Below are 22,618 nucleotides of genomic sequence, written 5' to 3' on the forward strand. Positions count from 1 at the left end.
ATTACAAATATCAATGTCCATTCAATCGTTCTCCAAAAACATATGGACCTTTTAAATTATTACCCACTATTCCTGCACATACATTAATTTATGAATCTGTGCTGGTCTTTTATTAGCACAGTACCTACCGTGCGGATTCTCATCATCCCATAAATGTAAGTTGTATGAACTAAGAATTAAGAACTTATTCTTGTTTTGTTTTTCTATTTTGTGTTATGTGTAAAGTGCGCTTGTCAAATTTTGTTAGTGAAAATTACATTAGCAGACAGTAAAATTTTTTAGGCTCTTATTTTAAAAATATGTACGGTTCTAATATAGTAATTATGTCTAATTAAAAATTTTTAAAAAATGGTGGAGGCGCAGCTCGATGTGCATTGTGACATAAAATCACAAATATTTCCTAAATTGTTAATTTTACCGAGTTGAACCAAGAGGGTATTATCGTCGGCAACTTCAGGGGACTTATTTTTGATACAGGCAGATTGCAATAATGCAATAATTCTGGGTAATTAACCATTAGGCGTAGTACGTCCCTGGCGTTTTAGAATTAATGAAGTTTCACTTATATCAAAAAAAGCTGTACGCCTGTGTTATCCATCACCAAATTTGCATCATGCTGAAGTTAATGGTTTAGAGACTGTAACTAATAATAACTATTTATTTTCACATTTGACGGCCCGTAACTTGTTAACGAAGGCCCATATGAAAAAAATTTATATGAAGAACTGATATTATTTTGACCTCATCTATCTGTACTCGACTTGTTTGTATCAAGTACCGGGACACCCCGTATATGTTCTTATATCATAGCACGTAACATAAAAAGAAAAGAAATATTAATTATGAATAATTTTTTTTGTTACATTTAATTACCCTTGCAGCTTCTTCAACATTCAAGAGATCGAAGAAGTTATGGTGTATACACAAAAGCTAGTTGGAGGTCGTGTGAAAGGAATTGAAATTACTCAAGAAGATATTGGTATAATTACTCCCTACAAAAAGCAAGTAAGTATTCTGATTACATAATAGACAGTTATTTTTTTTTTAATAATGATACCATGTATTTTCAATTTGACAGCAAATGTATGGATTGCGAAGGGGTGCAATTTAACAGAATTAAAATACTTTAAAAGAAAACTTATGTTCAAAAGATTTTTAAAACGTATCGATTTTTTCTAGGGAAGCAAATTTTCCTACGACTGAAAGTTCCAACTTTACTAACATCTTTCGTGAACACTGTTAGCGATCAGAGTTAGTCATTATTATTTGTGTTAGTGTGGATGTGGAGCAAACTGAATTGATTAGCAAACAATGTTCTTAGTTTGCAAATGTTATTACATTATTCGCAAATACTGTGTGGATACGGCATTAGACAGGTTGTTAATTAGTTCTACTGTCAAACTTCTCTCTCTCTCTCAAGGATATTTCTTGGTGAAGAACATAAAAGGGTTCAATACTGACAATAGTATTTAATGTCTTCTAAATCCGTCGAAATATCATTAAAAAATTATGTACCAAATAGTGAATAGTGAATCTAAAAACTAATAAAATTTTTTTAGACTAATGTTGTTAACTGCGAGGAGTAATAATTTTTTGTAATGAAATTGATATAAAAAAAGCAGAGTGCATTATTTCGACTATTTTTCAAATTATTGAAAAAGGGGTTACGCCATGCAATAAATCGATTTTAATTTTTTTACTCGAAAACGGTGCGTCATAAGGAAAACAGTCGCGATACCTTTTCTCTTTCAAATTGAACAAGGAATTAAAAAATATTATTTTAAGAAAAATCAGTGGCGAATCATTTTTTTATTTAAAACTATTCAGACGTGCCTGTGCGCACGCCACTGGTGAAACTGAAAACATGTATTGTTGTTAACTGTCAAAGCCTGTAAAATTTCAATAAAATATACTCAGCGGTTTCCACAATATTTAAGTTTTCGCAATATTTAAAAATTTGCATTTTCTTATTAAAACTTTTGATCGGAAATTAAGCGTTTTCGGAATATGGTATATTTAGGAAATATATCACAAATCACTCGTACTTTAACCTCCTGCAAGGAATGCATCAACTTACCAAACACTCTGTATATAAGTTGTAGGTATACAGGGATTCAGTTCAGGTGAATGTACTTTAAGCACAATAAATAATTCGGAATTGCCTTATAAAGCAAGGGTCTAAGTCTCATCGTTTTCACTGTACAGGGTGATTCACTATATCTTGACCCCCCTTTAACTTTTTTGTTTTAAGAGTTATAATCAATTTTTCGAAAATGACATTTGAGAAATGAAGTCCAAACAAAATGGCCGCGGATGTTAACTTTGTTAATTTAAATGGAACACCCTGTATATTTTTACATATTTGGGTAGAACGTTCCCTGTCAAGCGTAGTCATATAGGGTTTATTCTGTCTCAGCCAGAACCAGATACAGACGTTTTGTCTCGAAAAATTCATCTTCAGTGTGTTCGTTCCAAATTTATCTAGATTTCTTTGTTTATCGAATTATCGTACACTCTAAGTGTCGTTAGACCCTGTGAAATCCATCTAGTTATGTAAAGTATTACCTCCACGCGTTACAATAATACATTTATTATTAACTAACCATCAGTTGGTCATACATAACTCATAAGTTGTTGCGTCAAAATTAAAACATTATTACAATTTTAATTTTATTACATATTAATTCTTAAAAATGCATATGAACAACAACACGCCTACTGAATATTATTCTTTAAAAAATTTCAGTAAATGTTCAAAAACATTTTCGTTTTGGCAAAGGTTAAAAATGAAGGTCAACGTAATATTATTGGAATTTATTATATCTGTAACTGCAACTGCACTGAAAAAACAATTACTTTCTATTAAAGCAATCGGTTGTTTTGAATGCAGTTAGTTTACATTTATGCTGNAGACTAATCAAGAAAGAAATACGTCCAATATTAGTGTAAAAAACAATTCACTTTTTATAAACCATTGATTTATTAATATTAAAATAACCTATTTTCACTGAAAAACTGTTAGTTCACATTAAGCTAAGATATATTTCTAATAATCTTATGTCATCTACATCTTAAAATATGTAGATTAATAATAAAGATGCGAAATGTAATATTACACTAAAAATAAATTAACATTCAAATAAGATTTATTACAAAACTATGAACTTTTTATTAGTTACTTTTCACACTAAACAAAACAAACCAAAACTAGGATTAGTTCATGGCAAACGATATTTATTTAGTCAAAATAAATCCTTTTTTCAGTGTGTGAAAGAGCATGTCAGATGTATTTGTATGAACATCCGGAAAAAAAAAACAGATCGGAATTTGTTTGAATTTTGAGTACTCGAGAAGCCTAGAAATAACTATGGACACGGGAATAAAACTCTAATAATGTTTTATTTTAATGCGTTGGGGTAATAGTTTAAATAACTAGATGGATTTCACAGGGTCTAACGACACTTACAGTCTACGATAATCAATAAACAAACAAATCTAAATAAAAAAATTAGATAAATTTGGAACGAATACATTGAAGATTAATTTTTCGAGACAAAAGGTCTAAATCTGGTTCGGGCTGAAGCAGTACAGTATTGGAGACCATGAAGGCTTGCAAAAAATGTAAAAAAATTTCCAAAGTCGTATTTAAAAAAATGAAGTTGATGATGGTCCCGGAGAAACGAAACGTTACATATAAAAATTGATTATGCCATTCGATAGAGGGCAAAAAATGGCCATGAGAAAGTGTTCTTCTTTTTTCAATATCAACTCAAATAAAGCTGAAAGTAAACAAAAACGGATTTCCAAAATTTCGTTTTTTTTTCAAATATTTCGAAAACTAATCATGTTAGCCTTGATTTTTTAGAGGCATAATGTTAGTTCCCTGATTACGCAATTTTGCCCCCATTTAAGCTACTTCGTACTAGGGTTTCTGGTCGAGACTTCTCGAAGCGAGAATTCCCGGGAAATCTGGCCTTACTCGAGACGAGAAAAAGTGTCGAGAAATCGAGAAATTTAAAAATCACGCGCGTCTTAAGTTCTTGATTGGAGTTCGTTTCGTTCAATTCGTTTCTCGACAAATAACTGAGCGGTTAAAGTGGTTTCTCGACTAGCTCATGGTTTATTTATTTTAAATTTTTAAGGCTTTAGTTTACTTTGACGATTCTTATTTCTTTAATGTATCTTGTTATAAGTCTGTATAGAATTTTTATTATAATCAGATACCTAATGTTGATGTTGATTCTGAAAATATTTAGTTCCTGTTCCTTTAGTTGATTAATTTATTTTTGTTTTGTTAATCAAAAGATTGTGATTATAAGTGATAAATTAATAGGAAGAACGCTTCTGTATCTTTAAATTAAAGCTTGTTTTTTTTTAAAGATTTCTTCGGTTAAATTTCTTATTTACTATTTGTTTAATTAAAAGACTGCATGATTAATGATTATTAATAATTATTGGAAGAAAGCTACGATTTAAAAACATTGAAATAAACATAAGTAATAACATAATAAAGTGTTTAATATAAAAAAACAAATTGAAGGTTTTTAAGAAGAAGATACTCAAAGTTTAATTTAGTTTTGTTAGTAGAAGTAGAAACATATAAGTAATTAATAAAAATACTGAATAAATAATAAATGTTAATGATGACAGTTAAGTATAATAGCATGTTTATATTTCGCATTGCAATACCAAAATTATGACTTTTTTAAGTTTTAGAAATTTCTTGAGAATTCGAGAATTCCCGGGAATTCCTAGTCGAGAATTCTCGAGTCCCGAGAAAAAAGGTAGGCCGAGAAATCAGAAATCCTACTTCGTACATCTTCCCGTTTCCGAGATTCCTGTAGTGAGAAGCGAATTTGTAACATCCTGTATGTATAAGATAATTTTTTTTCACATTACCGTCAGTCTTTCATGCTACAGAATGAAATGCTACATTTTCCACATTCTGTCATTTGGTATCAAGATGGCTACAAAAAAAGCGAGTAACATCCATAAATTTTCTTGATTGTAGAGAGTCAAAAATAGTTTCAAGCTGCAATATATCCGTAAAAAGTCATCATTTATCCCCAATTCGTGTAAATGACTGTTAATTATGAGCAAAAAAGTCCCTACAGAAGATTGGCGGTCGAATTAAAAACCACTCTGTATAGGAAAAATAGTATATTATATATTTCGTATTTGTATTTCACCCCAATAAATTTGAAAGAAAAAATTTTCCGTAAGTAGTATAGTATCTACATCAGAATTTCAATGCTTAGGTACGTATAAATGAATATGTTCCCACGCCTCCAAAATGTTAGTGAATGATAAAATCTCGTGTTCTAAATATTAAAGCTGCTATAAAAAATTTGCTAGCTAATGGTTTTGAGGTTTATTTGCTTAATTTTTAATTTGTTTCATAACTGGAATGAAATCCTATCAGGTAATTGTTCCCACGGATGGCAATTGTTTTTGCACGTAGGAATTTTTAGATTTAAGCGTAAAAGATTGAAATCGTTAAAAGTTAAAATTAATATTGGTAACAAAAAAATTTTTTGCCACGAATAACTCAATACAAAAATAGTACAAATTAACAAATCAATAAAAAGGCGAAGCATATGATTAAAATTGGGGCGATTCTTAACATAGAAGAACCAAATTTAGTACGAGACCTAAATTCATTAGGTATATTAAATTAATTGTAAATTAATGGCAAAGAAAGTACCTCAAGGCAAGTAATACACCTTACATTCTTCCAAATACTTGTTCTTCACTGGCTTATTTTAAAAAAACTTCGTGTCATGCACAATTCTATTTGCAGCTTTTTTTACTTTCACTAATTTTTAATACACCTCATAAGTGAGGCACAGTAATCTTAATTTAAAAATAATCGAAAAATAATTCATGAATGCATCTGTCAAATGTGACAAATAATTAATATTGTTCCATTCATGTACACACTTCGAAGATGACTGGAAAGTTTTTGCTGTTAATATTAATAAGTTTCTGTGAGATAAATTGTAGAAGTGTGGAGAAATATCGGAAGTTTCCTGATCGTGTGGAAACATCCAATATTGAAAGACGTGCTCGAGGGGAATATTTTCCGTAAATAGTAACTTTGAGACTGTTTCAATGTATAAATAAAAAATAATTCGTAAATCCGTACTGGACCTTGACTTGACAAACCGGGATATCACCAATTTCATTTCACCGAATTATTAAACGGAATCAACTGCGTCCATATCATGTCCAAAAAGTTTAAAAACTATTGTCTCGAGATTTGATTTCAACGATTGACCCCTGTCACTTTCACTTTACACAGGAAATTAATTTTCGTTAAAAAAATAGTTTTAGTTCTTGTATAATTAATAAAATATATATATAATTATTATATAAGTGTTTTAAGTAGCAATTTATGTACATAAGAATGTTTAATATTCTTCAGTAGATAAAATATACTACGTTTTATCCATAATCACATCACAGTTATATTTGTGGAGAATTGTTTAAATTAACAGTCCTATCTGAATTTGGAAAAATGCAAGAAAGTAATTGTGATTCTGTGGCGGTTTTTGAAGAAGCCCAAGACGCAATTGCGAATTGACAAATTTGAAAATTAGTAACGTACAGGATGTTGGCAGTTACCTACTTGTTTCAATACCTGACACCAAGACGGGCATTTCAAGAAAATTTACAATTAGATGAAGATTTTGCTTGAATGCTATTAAAATATGCAGAAAATATATTTCTCTGCGCCCAATGCACCTAACACAAGACATATTCTTTTTACATACATCAATCAATAATGTACTTCTCAGCCTGTTGGAATCAATACATTGGCTAAGGTGCTCTCAATAGTTGCTTCATTCCAGAAGCATATACTGGTCATTGTATGAGGCGCATTTCAACAACTTTATTGGCCAATAAATGTGCTGATCCTACAACCATCACACGGCATGGTGGGTGGAAGAGTTTCTCTGTAGCAGAAAGTTATGTTGATGAGTCTATATCTAACAAAATTGATATTGCAAGGAACATTCAAGGAAAATATAGCTGTTCCTTACAAGAAGAGTAACTGCAAATTCTTCACAAACTTCGGCAGATGTTATGCGTTCTGAAAATGATGGCAACAATGCTACAATGCTACAATTAAATGTGATAACACAAAAAACGAAATGTCTATTACTGTAAATATAAATGTTGATGTTAATAAGTAAATAAATTAAGTTTGATCTATTGTAGGTTTATTATTTTTTCATTAGTCTACTAGTGAAATAAAGTTACTTTATTCCACTAGTGGATAAAGTATCATTTTAGTCGGTTCATATGTGTGGATAAAAGTTATAAGGTGATTGTGGATAAAATAATGAATAAATGAATTACGAGGGTTCTGGGTTTTATACCTACGAAATCTTCAAAGCGTAAGTTAAATGTTTAGGCCAAGCCAGTATTACTGGATGTTATTTGATTGGATCAGTTATTTTACCAGTTCGACTAAACGAAAGTTATTTATAATCTCTGCAAAACTCTCTGTTTTATGAATATAGCTGTTTCTTTTTGTGTTTGTTTTGACAGCTCAGTATATTTGCCCTAACATCGCTGTTGCAGCCTATTTAATATTATTCACTTTTCTAATCTATTCATTTATTCTAGGCCCAAATGTTGCGCAAAGCTTGCGAGAAACAAGGATGGAACGACTTATTGGTGGGGTCAGTAGAACAATTTCAGGGAAAGGAGAAGCTGGTTATAATTATTTCAACAGTGAGGTCAAAAAATGTCAATATATTCAAGGAAATCGACAAAAAGTGTCAGTTGGGCTTCGTCAGCCACGCCAAGGTAATTCTTTAATAGACATGCCTTTCCGCTATTTTAAGACACCTTCGAATAAGTTACTGCTTGTAATTTTTTTCACTGTTTCATAATGTTCCAGCTGTAGGAAAATTTAGATTACTTTTTATGTGTATCAGAACATTAAGTTGAAACGCTCAGATAATAAACAAAACGATGCACAAATATGTGAAATAACCAGTTCTAAAATTTAGTATATGTGATACTAAAAATATTGAAGATAGAAAATCGTCTAGAAGCAGCTCGTTAGTATCATTTTAATGGATATGAAATACCGGCTGAAATAATATTTGACAAATATTTTGATAAACAAATAGATGGTTAAAACATTATACATATTTTTGAGACGCTGTATAATAATACTGAAGTACCTCAGATAAAAACTTATTAGTCTAGGAGCCAAATAGGGCTCCGTAGCCAATCAAAGTGCCACGACTGCAAACAACTTATTCTTAAGTATTTTGACCTTCTGAATCCAAAAGTCTTAGCCTCAAAGCCTGAAACTGGTCAGTTTAATTGTTATGAACAAATTAAATGTTTAAATGACCGTAAAAAGTTTATTTTTACAGATAGTACTATTTTTTATGCGTTGATAGTTACGTTTTCTCATAACGAACATATACTTTTTGAAAATTAAAAAAGATTAACTTTAACCAAAGTTATTGCAAAAGTGCAAATATTTTACATTTTCCGTCTCCGCGCACACCAATTTGACCATATCTCTGGTTCTATTGGACGGATTGAGAAGCACGACATCTCATTTTAAAGCTTGAACTTTATTTCACAACTTTCTAAGCTGCCATTAATTGTTAAATAAATTAATAAATAGAACTTACATATCTTGTAAAATACAATTCAAGTCTTAAAATGTGATGTCGTGTGTTTCAATCCGTCCAATAGAACCAGAGATATAATAAAACTGGTACGCGCGAAGCCGGAATATCTGCACTAAATGTGCAATAACTTTGGTAAAAGTTAATTTTATTTTAATTTTCAAAAAAACATATGTTTGTTATGAAAAAACGTAACTATTAACGCATACAAAATTGTACTAGCTATAAAATAAACTTTTTACAGCCATTTAAACATTTCATTTGACAATAACAATTAAACGGAACGCTTTCAAGCTTTGCGACCAAGTTTTTTGGATTCAGGAGGTGAAAATACTTAGGAATAAGTTATTTGCAGCCGTGGCACTCTGATTGGCCTACCATATCTGGCTCCTAGACTATATATAACCATATAATGTTATTACATTTTTTAACTTTCCTTGAATTTAATTTAACTTAAATATATAAAAAATTATACTGTTATTTGATGTTTGAAAAAATGCTTCCATTATTTACTATAAAGGGTGTCAAAATTTCACAATTTTAGATTTTCTCTAACTTTTATTAAGGTGTGTAGGGACTATAACTCTATATTTCTGTAAACTCTAAAATTACTTCACTATCAGAGTCACTTCTGAAAGAAAAGTTACGTGATATGTGGTTATACACATCCAGGTGATTTTATTTTTTGATACAAAAGCCAACTTTTATCACTTAAGAAAGATAAACCAAAGAAGTAATATGATTTCCATACATCTGGCAGTCCTGGGCAATAGAATGATTGATGTTAAACGTATTTTCTTATAGAAAATATTTATCTAATTTTTCATCTTTCGATTTATATGGAAATTATATTTATTGAACAACTTCATGTTGAGCATCTTATTTGAATAATTTTGGATAATAATTAATGTCATAGTTTTAATATTAATTTAAGAAAACAAAATTTCCATATAGAAATATATCGGGTGCTCCAAAATTCACTGAAGATTTTGAATTTTGCGCCTTTTGTGCGGTAAAGTGTAGCCAACAAAAAAAAAAAACAGCGTAACAGCTGACAGTTCAGAGTTATTGAAAATGGAACGCTACATGAAAAAATTACGCATGTTCGTTGTTGAACAATGTTTTTAAAATAATGAAGGTTTAGCAGCTACAATTTGAAAATACAAATTGCAAGATATGGATGTAGACGACATGTGATTTCAACAAGACTGTGCCATACTTCATACAGCCGGAGAAACAATTCAATGCAAGTAGCATGAATCATTCCCTGGTCGTGTAATTTCCCGTTTTGGTGATCAGAATTGGCCGCACAGATCATGCGAGTTTAAAGCCATTGGATTTTTTTCTTCGGGATTTTTTGATGTCTAAGGCTTAATCCCAAAACTTTGGAACATCTTTTATAGATTTCATAATTTACAATTCACCATTATTCAGATACCACATTAAAAAATATATTACTAGCTTTAACTCTTAAGTGTCAATTATTTTTTATTTGAGAGTTATATGTGCAACTATAACCGTGTGAAATTTTCCCTTGTGCTTCTTATTTATTACTAAAAAATAGCTACCGATTCAATGATTCATCAAGTTTTGGCAAAAAAAGGTAATAAAATAAATGGATGCCTACTTTTTGTATTAAAATAAGCACATCGGTTTAAATTCGTGTTAAATATTTTTCGAGTAGCATGTTTTGATATTACATGACTTTTTACGTAAGTCTACATTTTCAACAAGAAAAGAAAAAAAACAAGATAAATCATTCTGTTCTAAAACGATAAGATTTAACTGCCTATGTTTTAATAACGGCGAAAATAATTATATTCAAAAGCTCTTATTATTGAACTCCTCTTAATTTGAAAATACAGTGATGAATTTCTTTGCTAAGTGTAAAATGGATTAACGAATTTAAATTAATCTCAATTTCATCGAGTCTCTGTGTTGTAAACAATGATTAAATTCAGGTTTCGTTTGTCGTATTTCCTTTGATAAGTCATTTATTTTGTAATTTATCTTCTTGGTTGAACATAATCAAACAGTCCATTTAATTGGTATTTAAATGTTACTGTTTATAATAACCTTTAATTTTCTTTTGATTTTAAGAATATAGCCTTATTTTAATAATTTTTTTCAGATTTTATGCACTCGGTTACTGTATTTAATCTTACGTGGATGTTTATAAAATAATAAAATAATTTGTGCTTTATTACAAACTTCGGTATTCATTCATTTTTTAATAAGACGTGATAACAGTTTGTTATACACAGGGTGTCCCGGTATTTAATACAAAAAAGTCGAGTACAAATAGATGAGGTCAAAATAATACCAGTTCATCATATAAATTTTTTTTATACGGGCCTTCGTTAATAAGTTACGGGCCCTCAAAAGTGAAAATTAAATTATAGTCTCTAAACTATTAACTTTAGCATGAAGCAAATTTGGTGATCAATAACACATACATACAGCTTGTTTTTGATATAATAAGTGAAACATCAGTATGCCCACAACGCCAGGAACGGATTATGCCCAATGGTTAACAACCCAAAACATTTGCAGATGACGATCGCAATCTGCTTGTATAAAAAATAAGTTCCCTGAAGAATTTACCAACGATAAGACCCTCTTGGTTCAACTCGGTAAAATTAACAATTTAGGAAATATTTGTGATTTTATGTCACAGTGCACATCGAGCGACGCCTCCACCATTTTTTGTGTTTAATTTTTAATTGGACATAATTACTATCTTGGAACCGTAAATATTTTTAAAATAAGAGCCTAGAAAATCTTAATGTAATGTAATGTAATTTTCATTAACAAAATTTCACAAATACACTTTATACATAACGCAAAATAGAAAAACAAAACAAGAATAAGTTAAAGTAAGTTAAAAAATAGCACAATGGATAAATTATTTCATACACCAATACTGAAATGGGGAGGAGCCCCATCGTGCATGAACCAAACTTTTCTTCGGATGTCTAATGGAACATCGTCAATAATTGCTGCAAATTATTTTACAAAAGCTCCAAATATCGATTTCTATTCAGACGTTCCACAAAAACGTATGGACCTATTAAATTATTACCCTTTTTCGTGTACAAACAAATAACATTCGTAGCCTTAGAATGTGTGTGGAGGTGAAAGGTGTCTATATTGAAAATGTATTCTGATAGCTTTCTTTCTTTTACATTATTTTTTTATCTTTAACTTATTCTTGTTTTTCTACTATTTGTTGTTTAAAATGTGTGTTTCAAATTTTGTTAATGAAAATTACATTAGCAGACAGTAAGATTTTCTCGCCTCTTATTTTGAAAATATATGTAGGTATATGCTTCTAACATAATAATTAAGTGCAATTAAAAATTAAAAACAAAACATGGTGGAGGCACCGCTCGATGTGCATTGTGACATAAAATCAGAAATATTTCCTAAATTGTTAATTTTACCGAGTTGAACCAAGAGGGTATTATCATTGGCAAATTCTCCAGGGAACATATTTGTGATACAGACAGATTGCGATCGTCATCTATGCAAAAATTGTGGTTTGTTAACCATGGAGCACAGTCCGTCCCTGGCGTTGTGGCCACAATTAAGTTTCTCTTACAACATCAAAAACAAGTTGTACGCATGTGTTATCGATCACCAAATTTACATCATGTTGAAGCTAATGGTTTAAAGACTATAAATAAAAATAACTTTTTCATTTTCACTTTTGAGGGCCCATAACTTATTAACGAAGGCCCGTATGCAAAAAAAATATATGAAGAACTGATATTATTTTGACCTCATCTATCTGTACTCGACTTTTTTGTACCAATTACCGGGACACCCTGTATAATTCAGAGAATTTAGGATCTTTTTTAATATTTTCAAAACGTTTATCAATTGTCAATATTTTCAAGTCCTTTAATAAATTATCGTTATTGAAATGGACACACCTATTCTTGAAATATGTGGGATGTTGCAAAATAAAGATTGGACTAAAATAACAACACTTTCCTTATGCCACATTTAATTTATACTTTACCTATGATAATAGTATATTTTAAGATTTTCATACTTTAAATATGTATGTAACAGATGTATTTGTTTGTTAAAGATAAAATAAATCATTTTCGAGATGAAAACGTTTAGTAATAAGAATGTCATTCTAATTATTAACATCTTAAATACATATCTGAAAACGACAGATAGTTGTTTTCCAATTTTTGTTTTGTTCCGACGAACACGATCCCTAGATTTGATTCTCGCGGTTTTATCAAAGCACTTTGTTCAACTTTGATGAGCAGAAGTGTTTAGCTGTACGCGTAAACATTATTATTAATTCATCGTTAATGGAACAGCTAACGGAAAATTGGTATTTGGTGTTTATCATCCTCGTAAGCAATCAGAACGTAATTGTCCGTAACGTGTTGTTGAAATAATCGATGAGAATCGCTTGCTACTTTTGTAAATATTGTGTTTGAAAATTCGCTTTAATTCGTCTACAGCAGAAGAATTTTTTTAAAAAACTTTTCCTTGAAGAATATTCAGAAGGGGTGACCTATATCCTTAAAACTTAGAAAATAAAATATTGCTATCATCTATCTAAATAGTTCTTCAAAAACATTTAGAGCTAAGGAAATTATATGACGGGATAACTGTAACTAAAACGAAAACATATACATTTTTGGTTGTACATTCGGCACGGTCTTTTTGAAAATGTGGGCTCGGTGAAATTGGCTGAAATTGTGGCAAATTGTTAGTTTGTGTTACTAACCAAAAGTCTCCACAATACTTAGGTTCAAAAATCAGTTTTTTCCTACTTATAGCTGCCTGAGTCAGTTCTCCTGATGATGGCTGCAAAGTAGAATGAGTAGAATATTGCAATAAAAAAACACTAGCTTCTGTGAAATGTTTATAGATAAAATTAATTGGAGAACTTCAAAAAGTTGCTAAATAACATTTTTGACACGTGCCAAATACCTTTGTAATAGCATCATCTTTTTTAGATTTATTTTAAGACAATTATAAGTATTTACTTTTTTTTTCTTCAGTGTATAGCATTACTTTTGGTACACTGACTTTTAACGACTTTTGCATTGCAAAGAATTATTAATGACGTTCAACTTTACAACATTTAAAATCAATTTTTGTTAAAACTTTTTAATTATACAGTGCTTAAAAGCGTCACTTTCAAAGTTGTAATCACTTGTAATTATTATCGATGTCATAATATTTCTAATGGAACCGTTATTAATATTGGCAATTTTTTTGCACGTGCGCTTCTCCATTGGGACCTCTTAGTAGCTGACCCTTGCTGAGGGGATGAAGCGTATAAACACTCGGGGGCAGTAAATCTGAAGAATAAACGTCATATGTAAGAATTAAAAACAGATACTTAAAAAATTGTATAATAAAATATACCACATTGTGTGGCAGTAATACCATGAACGATATCAACTTCTTACAGAGAAGTTTGAGAAAAGAAGTTTCGAAAGTTCTTTAATAAAGAAGACGAGGTTTCTTTGGTGTACTGTACAAATGTACATGGTTTGCGAATGTTTCCGGTGATTTTTCTCAACTAACTCGCCCTACCGGTTCAAATAAATTTTTCACGTATCCGTAGGAAAATATTGCCAAATTCTGAAGATTTCTGATAGTTGGGGTAAATGTAACAATAGTTATTTACACCATAAAGGAGGTAAGTATCATTTACAATAGAGTCCGAGACTGATCAATTATACTTAACTGCTGCGTGGTGCATAACATTTTATCTGCTTCCACAGTTCATGAAATAAAGATTAGACGTTATTTTTTGACATTCCTTAATAAATACATTTTGACATTATTCGAAATCTGGCAAAGTTGCCTTGGTTGTTTGGATTATGTCATTTCTAAGGTGTTTATAAACAAAGCTACCTAAAAGTTGCAATTTTGCTGGTTTTGAACTATTATTTCTAAATGAGTGATTTTCAACTAGAAAATGCAGCAAATGCTGCCTGTGAATTTTTATTGCCCGAAAAGTCGAAAGTGCACTTCGAACGAGCATATAGAAATAGAAAAATAGAAATGGAAAGAATGTTGCCAGAAAAATACTGGTGTTTCTGAAATGTCACTGCTAACATATTTCATAGTGGTATGTCACGTACGTTTACAATTACTTCTCGTCTGAGATTAAAACTGAAATTTCACGGTTTTTTATGCGTTATCAAGCAGGTAGATGTTACAACTAACCAGTCGGCAAGAATACCCTTTCTATGATTCCTATTAAGATTGCCCCGTTTTTGAAACTAAAACATCCTGATACATGTACAGACCATTAATTCCGAAGAACATCGGCAATTTTACTAGCTAATACAGGCAGTTGACGTATTCGCAATCAAGGGACATGGTGGGTAATAACTGTACAATTACTATAAAAAAATATTCATTCATAATAATTAATAAAATGGGTAATGTTCATCAAACATTTCTATTTATTTGTTCAAAAAATATGCATTTATAACTAGAAATCGCTTTTTTCTCTGGGGAGGTAAGTTACATCTCTTACCTCTCATTGTCCATAGCAAGTTCCACTTCTACGGTAAAATCCACTTACCTCATTAAAAACAAACTATTAATAGTCTATTTAATATAGTGGGAACAAATAAATAGTATTTTTCTGAAATGAAAAATTGTATTTAAAGGTACATACACATACTCTCGGTTCTAGATGTGGGTAATTTGTCCCGCAAGTGGATTCGTTCTATAGAGCTCTTTTTGTCTTCAGATTCGGCTCTATTCTTTTATTTTTTTTTATAATCTGAATGTCTCGATATCAGCTTAGAACCTATTATTTGTCTTGCGGGCCAATATAATAAATATGTGTGTTATTTGGTATACATTTATGTACAAATTGTATATTGTATAGAGGCAGAGGCAGAAAACATACACATAATTAATTGGAAAGCAAAAGTTGAAGAAAGGTTGTTTTCTATTCTTCCAAAATAATTTTATTTTCATTTAAATGCAATAATTTTTTATTTTCATATTTCTGTTTTTTCTATATTACACTTTTGATATATTTTTATATTTTAGATATTTTGTACACACCCTGTATAAATAGGTTTTTGCGAAGTATCGAATAGAAATTATTTAGAAAATAAGTGATGAATTAAAAAATATCACGTTTAAATGCGGTTAAATTAATTATTTTTGATAACAGTTGTTATCGCTGACGAAATACCTGAAGAAATACCTGACATGAAATTATATTCGCTTTTGACTAAACTGACTGCATATGAAGGGCAATGGGTATTTCACCAGTATTTGTACTTTACATTTTCTTAAACGAAAATTGTATATTGCGGAGCGCAGGTATTTTCTACAAATCCTTCCAGAACTATTTGAATTCCTTTGAGATATATTTTTCCAGCTAAGCTCACAAGAAAGTCCTTTGCAGGCTCAGTATTTTCTACAAGTTATTCAGAAAAGAATGATGCATATCAAGAGAAAAGCTCTCTATTGTTGTACCGAGTATATTTGCTTTGAATTTTAATAATAGAATATTTAAGTACACAGACATCGATATATAGGATGTCCCTGGATTGTCTTAGCGATAAGTATAAATGATAAACAAATTTTGAGTTGAAATTTGGTATTTTGGGGAACAATCTCGCTGGACTTTCATCACATTTTTATTTGTTAGAAACAGGTCCTTGAAAGAGCAAAAACATCTTTAATTTATGTGACAATTTTGTATGAGCTATCGAAACATTTTGTTGTTTCTCATTTTCCTATGTGCTTTTCTGTAAAAAAAAACTGAAAATAATTTTATTGTTAGCTAAATTACACAATTATCTATCAGTAAATATAACATGAATAGAAACCAATAAATCTTTGTGATTGTTGTTGCGAAAAAACATACATATAAATTTGCTGTAAACCCATACACAGCAATGCGAGTTTTCCAATACAATAAATTCATTATTTCATAAAATTTAATATAGGAGTAAAAAATAATTTATTTTTATGCTAACTGAAATTTTTAAACGGTAGGTAACGTGACATGTTTGTATTTCATAATATGAATGTAAATTATATGAGGGTTACCTATTTTTAGATATCCATTGGAGATTATAAACTGACTTTTTTTAATTAAGTATATACTTCTAGCTTTTGAATATTTTTGTCTATTATTTAAAATAATGCAGTGCTGATATACAAGGTGTTCCACCTAAGAGGCATTCTTCTGTAACTCTGTAACTGTAAAATTTATAAAAAATATTTTTAGCTTTACAGGGTGTTCCATTTCGCGTGGGCGCTACATAACTTTGTTATTTTAAATGGAACACCCTATATATTAATGTATTTTTGAAGCTAGATAGCATCTAAACTATAGGAGTTAGAAACTTGTAGTTTTCACAGTTCGTTTTGGCATAAATTACTCTATCTTGTCATCTGTGAGCAAAACGTGTGCGTTATTCAGACTTGGAAATACTGAGATCTACGTTTAATAATCTTAGTAGCTTGTGGCGTATATACAGGGTGGTCCGAATTTTATGCAGGAAACTTCGAGGGCAGATAAAATATGAGCTCTAAAGATTCAGCCAGTGGTGTACAACTGGACAGGATCACCCCCTTTTTTTAAGAAAAACCTACGCCACTATATTTTTTACAACCTATTGTAACGAATTTATATTCTAATGCACAAATTACGTAAAAATGGTAACTTGAATTTTTCCCCTAAAGTTCACCGTTCTCAAGTTATTCATACCAATACAATCCCCTTGTGGCAGACACTTCTAACCATAATATTACAAGAATATTTATGTTTATGCTTAAAAGTAAGTGCAATTTGTAAGCACATCAACAAAATTATTTACCCTCATCGCTTTTATCTTCTTGGATTAAAACAAAATTTGGAAAATCACGACAAAGGAATGAAAGGCACAGAAATTAAATTTTAAAAGCAATTAACGACGATCCTCGGTTAAGTACACGAAGAACGTCAGGCAACTTGGAGTGAGTAAATCGAAAATTTGAAAAGTTCTACGTAAGTATGGCAGAAATCCGTACCATTTACAACTTGTGCAAAATTTACTTCCAGGAGATGCAGAGAGACGCCTGAATTTTTATCTGTGGTTGTTTGAATTTTTACTAGAAATACTTTGGACCGATGAGGCTACGTTCACAAGGCGAGGGGTAGTGAATTTTCACAATCTGGATATTTGGTCACAAGAAAATCCTCATGAAACTCGGAGTCATTTCTAAACTTTCTAGAAAACCATCTATTTGAATTATTAGAGGATGTTTCATTAAATATACGACAAAATAGCTGGGACCAAATGCCAATGTCAACCATAATGGTGCAGAAGGTCCAGTGTCTTGGCCAGCCAGATCGCCAGATCTAAACTCCCTGGATTTCTATGTTTGGGGTGACCTACTATGAAAAATTTATTCTACTCCAATAGATACTAGACCACAACTACTGCTGCGAATAGAAGACGGGTGTAATGAATTAAAAGAAAACCACCATATGATATTAGCTTCAATTAGTTCCATTAATAGAAGATGTCAGAAATGTATCGATGGAGGTGGTTTGCATTTTAAACAATTGCTGTAAATACGTAACGTTAATTTTGTTTCTTGTTTAGTTGTTGCTTGGTAAATGTTAAATTTTTATTATTATTTTGATTTAAATTGTTCTTATTTGTAAAGATAATGCCTCCAGGGAAAACTAAAATACACCAGGAACACTACCTCACAAGTGATGTGGAAAGAATTTTGTTGATGTGCTTACAAATTGCACTTACCTTTAAGCATAAACATAAATACTTTTGTAATATTATGATTTAAAGTGCCATAAGGGGATTGTATTTGTATGAATAACTTGAAAATGGTGAACCTTAGGTAAAAATTCAAGTCACCTTTTTTACGTATTTAGTGCATTAGAATATAAATGCGTTACAACAACTTGCAAAAAATACAGTGGCGTAGGTTTTTTTTTATAAAAAGGGGGCCACCCCTGTCCAGTTGTACACCACTAGTTAAACCTTTAGAGCTCATATTTTAGGGACTTCAAGGCCTACTATCGTACATTATTTGTACCAGATTTTATTAAGATCGGTTAATAGATTTCTGAGATATAAACAAAAAATATATTTTTTTAAACAACTTCAACACCCTGTATGCCTAAAACGAGGCCGTTCCAGACCTATGTTTATAAAGCAAACTCCTATTATTTTAAACAGACCTATCTGTCATCGAAGTTTCCTGCATAAAATTCAAGTTCAAAGAAAAATTCCAAGGCAAAACAATTGTTCAGATGTGGGCTAAATTAAATTATTATTACTTTCTAAAGTACTTTTAATTCTGGAGATAAAACAGGGCCTTATTGCTTTGCCAAGTATCTACATACTTTTATAAAAATGAAATAAAAACCTTCTATTTGTATTCAATATTCCTATACGATTATCCTTAACTGCAAAACCATATTCATAAAAAAATCACTTATTTGAAACACAGGAGCGGCATCTTTTTAGTAACAAAAATGTTATTTGTTCGAAATTTATTGTTGTTTGAATCTGATGAAAAGCATTATTTATTCTTTCTTCTAACTGCTCAAGTGTATTAATTTCTTCACTGTATACCAGCCGTTTAACAGCACTCCTCAAAAAGAAATCCAGTGGGTTGAGGTCTAGTGTTTTCAGTTCGTTTTATTTCGTTTTACTGGAAAATCAGGCTTTTTTTCGAGAAACATAAGAGAGTAGTAATTTGTAGAAATTGAAATATCATGGTTGTTACCGTAAAGAAGTGGCGTACTATTTTATTTAGAAGAATATTCCACCGATGCCCTGTATCTCCGCCACTGAAGTACCTAAATTTTAGGAAATGGCCTCAGATTTTGGAATGGTGACCAAAGAATACGATGTTTCATTTTTGGTCACCATTTGTGAATCACCCTGTATAAAAACTGCCATCTTGAATCTTCTGAAAATAACTTAAGATTTATGAACAGCGATCTGTCCCCATTAAGATTATTTATAAAAAAATTAAAGTTAATTTTCTTTCATGAATGTAGTTATTGAGTTTTTGGATAAATTTATTACTAATCGAAAGTAAAATATGTATACAATATGCCAAAATTTGATCGACATTTTTGTTCCTTGCATAAAATTAGGTAGACAGGTATAAACAGATAACTTTGAATTAAACTTTAATTTTGAATTGAATTGAACTTTCATTTTCTATTAACAATAGCTGTGCAGGCAATTTGGATGTCGACCAAATCAAGTTTTGTTTATTAATTAATTATATTATCAAAATTCTACTTCCATTAGAATATTCGATGGGTGAACGTCGATTTATGTCGGGATCTTAGACTATATATACAACTGGCTTAAAGTATACACACTTTTAACTACATTATCCACTCACCCAATAAGTTGGTACGAATTACATAGTTCAGGGAAGTAGGTATAACTTTGTTACCTAAAGTGATACTATTTCTTAAGGTATAACAAAGTTTGAAGAAACTTCAAACAGTTTCACATAGAAAATGTTGTAACTAGTTTCAGATACTTTCAAAAAGAGAAATAAAATTCGTGTTCGAGTTATCGCGACAAATTATTTCTACAACGTATCGCATCTTAAGGACTACATACAAATACAAGAGAAAATGGAATCATATGAATGAATTTCGCGCATTATTTGAATAGTTATTTTTGATGCTAGACTGCATTCGAAAATGAAAGTTTTTTTGCGAGCGATAGCGAGAATACAAATGAATTTCGCAATTGGGTCTCAAACAACATTTTTTCAAAAACAGTTCAAGAATTACTAAAAATAGAATGAGAATTTTGACGAGATTTAGTCAACAATTCTATTAAGAAAACATGTGCTTTTTTTTCAAATCTTGAGGTGGTGGCAGTTTATTCAATAACTTTTTCATTAGAATTGAATAAAACAAAACATGTTGTCACAAAATGATGAAGATCTACCATGTGATCTACTGTGTCTTCTATGACAATTAATTACAGATATATTCTTTAATAGTTTGATTATATTCCACAGCTGATTGACTAATCCATTTTCTCTTTTTTCAGAGGTTTAACGTGGCCCTTACAAGGGCAAAGGCTCTATTAATTGTTATTGGTAATGGCGATGTGTTGAAAACGGATGAGAACTGGCGCCATTTCATAAAATATTGTATCAATAATAAATCTGTAAGGGGAAATACTTTTCATTTGGACAACGACGAATACCTGGAAGAAGATGTAGTACATAGTAACGGAGAAAACTGGGATAATTAGAAATGTGTTACTGAAAATCAAATACTGTTTCATTATTTGGCAATTGTTTTATATTATTTTATTTATTTCTTTGCCGGAGTTGTTTTTATATTACAATATTTTAGCATTTATAAGTTCTTGTTTTTTCTTAAAAAAAAAAAAAATATGAGTTTTTTCTTACCATGTGGCCTTAAATTTTCTGTGAATCCTGATACTTTTATTTCTTCGAAGCCCAACTAGGCAACAACGCATTGTCCATCAAAATATTTTCAAGTGATACAACAATACTTTTTATACAGTTAATTTATCTTCCAGACGTAAAATAGTTACAATTTATAGTATTAATTAGTAAACATTGTAACACAGTTAGTGGTGCAGCTATCATTAGTAAAAATCCATTTTTATTGAATAGAGAAAACATTTCGAAAAACAAACGTTTCCTTTGGAGGAAGAGTTGGCGGCATTGTGCGGAGTAACATGTTGTAGTAAGCAAGTTGCGATTAGACAGAATGCACCGCTATACGAAGGATGAGCGAGTGAAGATTGTGAAAATTCATTACAAGTTCAGAGAGTGTGTAGCTGAGACTGTGTGCAAATTACTTGGAATTTTCAGTAGAAGAAACGCCCCGAATGAAACAACTGTGAGAAAAGATTGGTTGCCAAATTTAATGAAACAGGTTCAGTTGAAACATTGCTACGATAAGTAATAATGTGGTGAAAATTCCCGTAACTCCAATGCACCATCGATCACTGCAATTAAACATTTCACACCACAATGCAACGGATTTTAACAAATGATTTGTATCTGCATCCATTTAAGATTCAGCTAACTTAGGAATTGAAACCAGACGACCATTTAATGCGCCAGACGTTGATTGGATGTTGAAAAAAACAAGTGGGCGATGATTTTACTTAGAAAACCACTAGCGATGAGGCGGATTTCCATCCTAGTAGGTATGTGAACAAGCAAAACTGTCGAATTTGGGATAGAGACAATCCTCGTTTTATTCAAAAAAACGACTACTGTATACCCAGAGAGTGACAGTGTGGTGTGGTTTTATGCTGCAATGGAGAACGATACCAACAGATGCTATTGAACTTTTTGTGGTTTCATTTAGGTGGCATGGCTTTGGATGACGTAGTTCCAGGAATATGATGCCATCTGCCTACGGCAAGTGAAACTATCCACTTGTTATAGTAGAAATTTAATGAAAGACTCATCTCACATAACAATGAAGAGACTTGGCCACCAAAATCATGCGATTTTATGCCATGCGACTTTTTCTTGTGGGGATTCGTAAAATCCAAAAATTATTCTGCTCAAATAAATACCATTCCTGAATAAAAGGTAGAAATTCAGAGAGTTATCAACGAAATTTAGTCGCAAGTATGCGAAAGTGTCATACAAGAATTTTCTTAAAAGAAGTCTACTGGTCAGTTGTCCGATATCCTCTTTCATTTTTTATGGCAATATCTACCCTTTAAAAACATGTAAGAACTTTGCCAACTTTTTAATTGATAAAATCTTTTACCTTCATATGAAATCCTGTGTTTCTTTTGGCACACTCTTTGTGTGTTTAATTTTACCCAGATCAATTTCTGATGGATTGTGTTAATTGTTCATTAAATTCAAATATAATTTTCCTAGTGTAGTTAACGAGATGTTAAATAAACAAAATGTGTAAATTCTGTTTATACTGTTTATGT

General features: G+C 30.9%; 1 protein-coding gene across 1 annotated transcript in view; it reads left to right on the forward strand.

The window, feature by feature from the left end:
- LOC108909502 (putative helicase mov-10-B.1) overlaps positions 1–21,030 on the forward strand; it is a gene marked incomplete at its 5' end in the record, with an annotated part of 61,630 nt that extends 40,600 nt beyond the window's left edge. The window contains 3 exon segments of the mRNA XM_018713865.1: positions 882–1,005; positions 7,633–7,815; positions 20,726–21,030. Of these exon segments, the coding sequence (XP_018569381.1) occupies positions 882–1,005; positions 7,633–7,815; positions 20,726–20,932 (514 nt within the window).
- Positions 21,031–22,618: the final 1,588 nt, after the last annotated feature.

This window comes from Anoplophora glabripennis, unplaced genomic scaffold, assembly GCF_000390285.2.
Source record: "Anoplophora glabripennis isolate ALB-LARVAE unplaced genomic scaffold, Agla_2.0 scaffold476, whole genome shotgun sequence".
Classification (NCBI taxonomy): domain Eukaryota; kingdom Metazoa; phylum Arthropoda; class Insecta; order Coleoptera; family Cerambycidae; genus Anoplophora; species Anoplophora glabripennis.